The sequence below is a fragment of the Coregonus lavaretus genome, assembly GCF_964263955.1.
Source record: "Coregonus lavaretus genome assembly, chromosome: 33".
Taxonomy (NCBI): Eukaryota; Metazoa; Chordata; class Actinopteri; order Salmoniformes; family Salmonidae; genus Coregonus; species Coregonus lavaretus.
In genome coordinates this window covers 24,462,594-24,471,879 of record NC_140020.1, presented here as the reverse complement: position 1 = coordinate 24,471,879, position 9,286 = coordinate 24,462,594, and the positions used below count along the sequence as shown (strand labels likewise).

The 9,286-nt window shown below is 45.6% G+C and overlaps 1 protein-coding gene across 1 annotated transcript in view; it reads left to right on the top strand.

The window, feature by feature from the left end:
- Window positions 1-2,647: 2,647 nt before the first annotated feature.
- LOC311108380 (neurexin-3b-beta-like) overlaps window positions 2,648-9,286 on the top strand; it is a gene marked incomplete at both ends in the record, with an annotated part of 87,894 nt that continues 81,255 nt past the window's right edge. Inside the window, one exon of the mRNA XM_084151014.1 lies at window positions 2,648-2,939. Within this exon, the coding sequence (XP_084007140.1) occupies window positions 2,648-2,939 (292 nt within the window). The remainder of the gene's footprint in view (window positions 2,940-9,286) is intronic.

The window sequence follows — 9,286 nt, the reverse complement described above, 5'->3', positions numbered from 1 at the left end:
GAGCGTCTGCTAAATGACTAAAATGTTAAATGTGTATTTCCCACCGTAAAGCATGGAGGAGGAGGTGTTGTGGTGTGGGGGTGCTTTGCTGGTGACACTGTCTGTGATTTATTTAGAATTCAAGGCACACTTAACCAGCATGGCTACCACAGCATTCTGCAGCGATACGCCATCTCATCTGGTTTGGGCTTAGTGGGACTATCATTTTTGTTTTTCAACAGGACAATGACCCAACACACCTCCAGGCTGTGTAAGGGCTATTTTACCAATAAGGAGAGTGATGGAGTGCTGCATCAGATGACCTGGCCTCCACAATCCCCGACCTCAACCAAATTGAGATGGTTTGGGATGAGTCGGACGGCAGGGTGAAGGAAAAGCAGCCAACAAGTGCTCAGTATATGTGGGAACTCCTTCAAGACTGTTGGAAAAGCATTCCAGGTGAAGCTGGTTGAGAGAATGCCAAGAGTGTGCAAAGCTGTCATCAAGGCAAAGGGTGGCTATTTGAAGAATCTCAAATAATAAAACTTTTTTTGATTTGTTTAACAATTTTGGTTACTACATGATTCCATATGTGTTATTTCATAGTTTTGATGTCTTCACTATTATTCTACAATGTAGAAAATAGCTAAAATAAAGACAAACCCTTGAATGAGTAGGTGTTCTAAAACTTTTGACCGGTAGTGTATATATATATATATATACCTTAGCTTGGATTCAGATGACAAGGTCAAGATTGTTGATGGCCTTGATGAGGCACAGTCGTTCAAAACGGTTGGTTGTGCTTGAAGTGTTTTGGTTCAGTATTGAATGGCTCTCTGTTACTGTGTATGATAGCTGTCTGTCTGTCTGTCTGTCTGTCTGTCTGTCTGTCTGTCTGTCTGTCTGTCTGTCTGTCTGTCTGTCTGTCTGTCTGTCTGTCTGTCTGTCTGTCTGTCTCCTCTCTGCTCTCTTTCTCTCTCTATCTCTGTCTGTCTCTCTCTTTCTCTATCTCTGCTCTTTCTCTCCCTCTCTCTCTCTCGCTCTCTATATTTGCTCTCTCTCTCTCTCTCTCTCTCTCTGTTTGAAATTCACAAAATCTCTGGAAGTGTGTATAATGCAGGCAGTTTTAGCTCTGCTTCAATAGGCTTTTAGAACCATCAAACCACACAGAGAGAGGAGGTCACATGCCTTCACAGAGAAAATGATACCAAAGCATCCAACCTGCGTCTGGAAATGTGATTCCAGCGATAGAAATACCCCATTTATTTGTCTCTCTCGTGTCATATGTCTCTCCATTCTATTCTCTCGTTATACTTCCCATCCTGTTTCTACCGTCCTCACTCTCATCCTCTCCCTCGCATCCTCTCTCCCTCCATCCTGGTCCCTCTCTCTATCCCTCTCTCCCTCCCTCCATCTATCCTCCCCATGAGTAAGGGCAGCTCCTCTGCAGTGTCTGCTGGGCCTCCCTGATTTGCTCTGAGCTGGGGGGACATTTGCATAGGCTGGCCCACTTCTGAGGTCTCCCCTCCTCCCTTTTTCCCCTCTCTCTGTCCCATCATCTTCGCTTTCACCTGAGCCCCTTTCGCTCTCATCCTCTCTCTCTTTCTCCATCGCTCTCTCTCCCTCCCGCTCTTTATCAGCAGCTCTCTCCTACCCTCCCTCCCTCTCTCACGCTCTCTCTCAACAGCTCTCGTTTTCTCATTCTCTCTCTCTCTCGCTCTCTCTCTCTGTCTGTGCGTCTCGCTCTGTTTTTCCTGTGGAGTAATACTAAGAGCTATCAGTTGGGGTTCCAAGGGTTAACAACCGAGACCGCTACACTCCTCTATTCTCTGGGAAGAAAATAAGAGGTGTTGTTGGAAAGAGAAAAAAGGATCCACTGAAAGAGGGATGAGAAAAGACTGTAGTCTGTAGCTAGGGCAGAGCACTGACTGAGAGATCGTGATAGCGGTGAGGGAGAGAAGCCAGGCAGTCTGCGCTTCTGAGCAGTAAACAGATAGTGGGAGAGCCGCGAGTGTGTGGAGCTCTCTCTCTCTCTCTCTCTCTCTCTCTCTCTCTCTCCTTCTCCCTCTCCCTCTCTCTCTCTTTACTTGCTGGGGCAGAGTAGCAGCTCAGAGTGTAAAGCAGGGAGAGCAGAGCGGAGAGCCAGTGGCGCAGGTCGTTCCCGTCTCGTCACACAGACTCTGAGCACCTCTAGGTGACGGGGCTCAAGGGGAGACACTCCAGGTGAAGACGACACACACACACTCTCCCACGCTCGCTAACGACACACACTCTCCCACGCTCGCTAACGACACACACTCTCACACACTCTCGCCTATGGGCATCAAAGGAGCTGCCGAGAAGAGACCTAAAAACGCCTTGGATTGAGATACTAAGAGAATAACGACGAACTGCTGTGAGCTACACAGGATCCATTCATACCAGGAGGAAGGAGACGAGGAAAGGAGATAAGGAAGGGAAAAAACGAGCAACACTTTGTTTGTAGGCGATCTGGATTTTACACGTTTACATTTCTGTTTTTGTTACCATGGGGTCTTCAATATTACCCGAAGTTTGTTACTTCTTATTCTGAGAGAGATTACCTAAGATTACCCTTGTTACCTGCACTACTTTCTACAGACCACAGGGGGCGTTGTGTTTGGTTGCGTGGACCATGCTGCCCGTTGGGATGCCCCAGGGCTGGGGCTGGAGCTGGGGGTCCTACCCCTGGATGAGTGCCCTGGTCCTGGCTATGGGCTGGGTGGTGGTGGGGTCCGCCTGGGGCTCCTCATCCCCTGAACTCCAGGTCCTATCAGCCACCCCAGGGGAGGGGGTACCCCTGCCTCCCGCCCCACTTTCACAACCCCACCCTGGTCCTGACCCCCACCACCACACCCAGGGGTCCAGGCACCACCCTGCTAACACTCGCTCCGCCTCTATTTACCGCTCCCCTGGCCCTGCCTTACTACGGGGCGGACACGGTGAGTCTCTTTTCTCTATCCTTCTATACCTCTATCGAGCTGGGCAGAAGAGAGCAGAATCATCTGTAATGTATGTGGCGATCCCTCTCTCTCCTCTCCCTCCGTCTATCCCTCTATTCTTCTCTGGTCCGGCAGAGTAACTTTCCCAATATTCACAGGTTTTCCAGAAATCCTGATTGGATGATTACGGATTTTCTGTTTATTCCCTCCTGATTCGGGGAAAGTTAGTGTATTTTTGCAACCCTACTCCCCTGAGAGGCAGGCAGTGGTAATAAGAGCTAACGGTGTCTGACAGTGCAGTGGAGTTGTCAGAGACATTATTAAGTAGTCACGATGATTAGCTGGGATTATTGCTTAGAAGGACTGATAAGTGAAACAAATAGCCTGATGTCTATTTGCATATACGAGGGTGTTTTTTCAGTGGTTTAGCTCCGTCTGTGTGGGAGGAAATGTGATGATGATTGACAGATCTTCAATTCCAAGGCACTGCAATGAGAGCGTGTTGATCCGTTGAGCCCTTTCTGTATGAATTGAAACTTCTTGGTCTCTTTGTATTGTTCTGTGCATGGAGAGAGTGCTAAAGGCTGCCTTGGTGACTGTTTTTGACTCCTATTAGGGAGTTCAGGGCCCTTTTTCTCCCTGTGACGAAGGACCAGATGGGACTGACACCCAAGCAGAGAGAGTGTGTGTTTGTCCCTGTCTGTCTGTCTGTCTGTCTGTCTGTCTGTCTGTCTGTCTGTCTGTCTGTCTGTCTGTCTGTCTGTCTGTCTGTCTGTCTGTCTGTCTGTCTGTCTGTCTGTCTGTCTGTCTGTCTGTCTGTCTGTCTGTCTGTCTGTCTGTCTGTCTGTCTGTCTGTCTGTCTGTCTGTCTGTCTGTCTGTCTGTCTGTCTGTCTGTCTGTCTGTCTGTCTGTCTGTCTGTCTGTCTGTCTGTCTGTGTACTGTATGTCCGATACAGTTTCCTTACATGCCATTTTCACCATGGCAGCATGTCACATCCTTCATGTATGTTTAGCACAATATTGAATACTACAGCCCTCTCTACTCCCTCATTCTCTCAATATGTGTTATCTTTCTGTAAGGCCGATAGCTAAGGAGATAACTAGTCTGGATGTGTTTTGACCAGGTTAGCCTGTTTAACATTCAACGGCATGATGTTAATTGCACATTCAGACCAAGGCCTTGGAGGGAAAACACAGGAGGGGAGAATAGGAGGAGGGATAGCCGATGGTAGGGCTGTGCTCTCCCACCCAGGACACACTGGCTGTGCATGTGGATCTACTTTACTAGGGAAATAATGTATATTTTTATTTAATAAATGAATAGAATAGTCTGGAATAGAATAGAATAGAAGAGTCTGGAAAATAATAGAATAGTCTGGAATAGAATAGTATGGAATAGAATAGTCTGGAATAGAATAGTAAGGAATAGAATAGAATAGTCTGGAATAGAATAGAAGAGAATAGACTGAAGGGGTTTTACATTGAGTAAAGGTAAGGTGCTGAATGTACTGTTTTATGGTGCTGTTTTTGGTAAATGTATGTCACGTTTGTTTACCCTGTTATGAATAATGACTCTTGGGAAGCTGAGTTCAGTTTTTCATTCACCTAATTACGCTGAGGAAATGCAACTTATTACTCTTATTTTGAAGAACTGCATATGCATACCAGGCAGAATACTATATGAATCCATGATGATGCACTGGTGCCACATACAAAAGCATAGTTTAGCATGTGGATACAACTACATGGTCAGTCACCATTGGTGACTGAAGCGAAAGCCATTGCCTTTCAACATGGCATTGTTTAGAATGAGCTTAATTATACAGCCAGCATTTTGTCTACATTGATGCTGTTACAATTACCAAACGTTTGGATAAACAAGTCATTTATGAAACCATGATGTGATGTATGAAAGGATGTTGCGTGCAATTTCAATTGTTTTTGAATTGCTTAGTGTAGCAGCAAAGTTGCTTGAGATGATGTCACTTGCAACTTGGATCTGCAGCAGAAATTGTCTCCAAATTTCTTCGTGTGACACAGGCCTAAATCGTCTGGATTCTCATTAGAAACCATCCTCCTCCCCTCCTCCTTCTCCTCCTCTTTTCTCTCCTTCTACCCTTCCTACCGGCCTCTGTTCTGGCTTACGACAGCAAATCAACTGCTCCTCTTCTCCTCTATCTGTCCCCTGGGCTGAGGTGTTTATCTTTTTGGAAACAGCTCAGTTCTTCAGTCTACCAGAGCATGAGAGGAGATGTGAAGAGAGGAAGAGATTCAGTGTTAATGAAGTAACAGAAATCACACTAGATGTGACATCCTGCCTCTCACACACTCACTCTCTCTCTCTCTCTCTCTCTCTCTCTCTCTCTCTCTCTCTCTCTCTCTCTCTCTCTCTCTCTCTCTCTCTCTCTCTCTCTCTCTCGCGCTCTCTCGCTCTCTCGCTCTCTCTTTCTCTCCAACACTCTGTTTTGTCCCCTTCCCTCTCTTCCTCCCTCACACACATGAATACACACTCTCCCTTTGATACCTTCTCTCTCTTTCTCTATTGCTCTGTGTCCTACTATTCAGACTTTTTTCATCACTTCTTCGTACTTTGCAAATTAGCAAGGGGGCTGAGACACCCAAACTCCCAAAGTCTGCCTCCAAAATCCCAAGGCAATCACTCATGTTCCCTTCCTCGGACACTACACACACGCATGCACACACAGACACACACACACACACACACACACACACACACACACACACACACACACACACACAAACACACACACACTCCCCAAGTCCTACTGGCTAATTAATAATGGTTATGATAATGACCTGATGTAGTTATGGTTATGGTGCCAACGGAAAATAAGTTGAACACATCTTATAATTAACCATGAAATAATTATTCATTTGAACAAACCCTCGCTGATTATTTTTCCGTCCTCAATGCAAATTAATGGCATCTTCGCCCTCCGTAAAAAATATTCTATCATAGTTTCATTCCCCATTTTATCATCATTTAGATATTCAGCCATTTTTAATACACTGTTTTTTTCTAGAAGTTTTGTAAAGTTTCCACAATCTCTGTGTTCCATATTATGTTCTCTCTAGTCAATTCGAGACACAGAAACTGAAACAGTCATCTCAAGCAAACGGTTTGTCTTTCATGTGAACCAGAACTCCATGGAGAACAACTGACATTTGCCCCCTGAGGATTGTCTGGGCTGTAGTTCAGCAGTGATTCATCATGGTAAATGTGACTCATGGAGTCCTAAGGTTAGCTAATGGTGCAGAACCAGTCACTTCCTCTCAGAGAACCTCTCTGGGCCGACTGTGACTTGGTGTCGCCTCATCTGTCAACCTGATATACACACAGGAGGATCCCCTTACTACCCTGCTGCTGTGCTTGCTGTGACCTGTCATGGGCTGAAATGAGATCATTTTTGCACTTGAGGTGTATGGTTGGCTCTACTTTGATGCATATTATTATTAAAAAAAATTTTTTTTTTTTTTTTTCGTCATTTATCAGGTCCTCAATCAGCTGACTTTGTCCATAGCCTTACCATAGAAAAAGATTGTTCAAGTGCCTCGATAGAAATGAAGTTATAGTCCAATCGAAGCATCTGGCCCTAGCCATTCTCCATCCCTTCCACTGTCTTCACCATCAAAGACTCATCCTTTCCACTGTCCATTCACTGACGTATTTACACTCAGAGACTGATTATTGATCGGTCTGATACACAATGACATGCAGAACCATGTCAATGGGGGAGTTTCCAATTAGACTTGATGTGCGTATTGTACTAGCCATGCTGTCACAGTGTTGCCATAGGCTGCCTGTTAGCTTAGGTTGGCTTCACTCATCTCTGCTACACTGATCTTATGGCTGTCTCTCTGTGTGCTCGATCCTATCTCCTCCAAGGCTTTATTTCATCTTATAAACTGGGTGGTTTGAGCCCTGAATGCTGATTGGCTGACAGCTGTGGTATATCAGATCGTATACTACGGGTATGACAAAACATGTATTTTTAGTGCTCTAATTACATTGGTAACCAGTTTATAATAGAAATAAGGCACCTTGGGGTTTGTGATATATATATGGCCAATATACCACGGCTAAGGGCTTTGTGCAGGCACTCCACGTTGCGTCGTGCTTTAAGAACAGCCCTTAGCCGTGGTATATTGTCCATAGACCACACCAACTCGGGCCTTATTGCTTAATTAACTGTGTGATTCAATGACTCGATGGAACAAGGCCTTCTATGCATGTTAAAGGTATTATGTCTGTGTTCTTTTTTGCACTATTATTCAAATTCACCTTAGGCTATTCTTGTGTTCTTCTTGTTATATTGACTTAGTTTGTAAGTGTAAACTGTCTATTCAAAATAGTGTATTTAGTGATGTAAGACTCTCACAAGCTTGTGTAAAGTAGGTTAGTGGATATGCATCTTTTAATTAAGCGGTTTGTAATGTACTTTTCATCTAAGCGTTCTCCTCTTAAGATAAAACCAAGTAGACTCGCCATCATTTTACAGTCCTGTTCAAATTCTCTTCCGCCCAGAACAGGAGTGAACACAGGGGAGTGTATGTCTAAACAAAATACTCTCTCAGACACATACATGTATATTCATCATTCACATATTCGCCTCATGCAAAAATATGTTTGCGGTTAAATAAATGCCAATTTATAAACTCCACATTTTCAATTCCTCTGTCTCTCTCCCCTGATAGAAGGAAACAGTACAGCATTTCACCATGGAAGGGTTTGGAATGGTGCATTTCTCTCTGCATTTCATCCTGTCAGTGAGAGAGATTGGGGTACGCTTTCTCCCTCTCCTACCCACTCAGCGCCCAGCTAAAGTAGCTAATGGGTTTGGGGCTCGCCCTGATGCGCTGGCGGGATATTGAGTTGGGACTTCCACCGGTCCCCGAGCAAGCAGACATGCTAGCGGGGCGACTGAGAGGGTCGGAGAATACAGCTAGTCGGGAACATGATATCATTTGAGTGGGCCCTGGCAGCACATTGCCTCAGCCCTCTAATACAACTAGATGCAGCATCCCCTCTAATACAACTAGATGCAGCATCCCCAGCCCTCTAATACAACTAGATGCAGCATCCCCAGCCCTCTAATCCATCTAGATGCAGCATCCCCAGCCCTCTAATACATCTAGATGCAGCATCCCCAGCCCTCTAATACAACTAGATGCAGCATCCCCAGCCCTCTAATACATCTAGATGCAGCATCCCCAGCCCTCTAATACAACTAGATGCAGCATCCCCAGCCCTCTAATACATCTAGTTGCAGCATCCCCAGCCCTCTAATACATCTAGTTGCAGCATCCCCAGCCCTCTAATACATCTAGATGCAGCATTCCCAGCCCTCTAATACATCTAGATGCAGCATCCCCAGCCCTCTAATACAACTAGATGCAGCATCCCCAGCCCTCTAATACATCTAGTTGCAGCATCCCCAGCCCTCTAATACATCTAGATGCAGCATCCCCTGCCCTCTAATACATCTAGATGCAGCATCCCCAGCCCTCTAATACAACTAGATGCAGCATCCCCAGCCCTCTAATACATCTAGTTGCAGCATCCCCAGCCCTCTAATACATCTAGATGCAGCATCCCCAGCCCTCTAATACATCTAGATGCAGCATTCCCAGCCCTCTAATACATCTAGATGCAGCATCCCCAGCCCTCTAATACAACTAGATGCAGCATCCCCAGCCCTCTAATACATCTAGTTGCAGCATCCCCAGCCCTCTAATACATCTAGATGCAGCATCCCCTGCCCTCTAATACATCTAGATGCAGCATCTCCAGCCCTCTAATACAACTAGATGCAGCATCCCCAGCCCTCTAATACATCTAGTTGCAGCATCCACAGCCCTCTAATACATCTAGATGCAGCATCCCCAGCCCTCTAATACATCTAGTTGCAGCATCCCCAGCCCTCTAATACAACTAGATGCAGCATCCCCAGCCCTCTAATACAACTAGATGCAGCATCCCCAGCCCTCTAATACATCTAGTTGCAGCATCCCCAGCCCTCTAATACAACTAGATGCAGCATCCCCAGCCCTAACACAACTATATGCATGAAGTCAACCTTCTTGACACCCCATAATACAGACGATTTTACCGAGCGAGCATTAACATAATTAGCCCACTCACAGGGCTTTAGGCAGGAGGTTAAAGCTCATAAATGTTGGTCAGAAAGGAGACAAACTGTCCTCCCACTCCTCTGACTCCTGACCTCTGACCTCTGTGTTTATTTCCTCTCAACCCCTTTTACCGCTAAACACTGCTGGGTTACACAAACACATGCACGCACACACACACTGTAAAACAATATGTT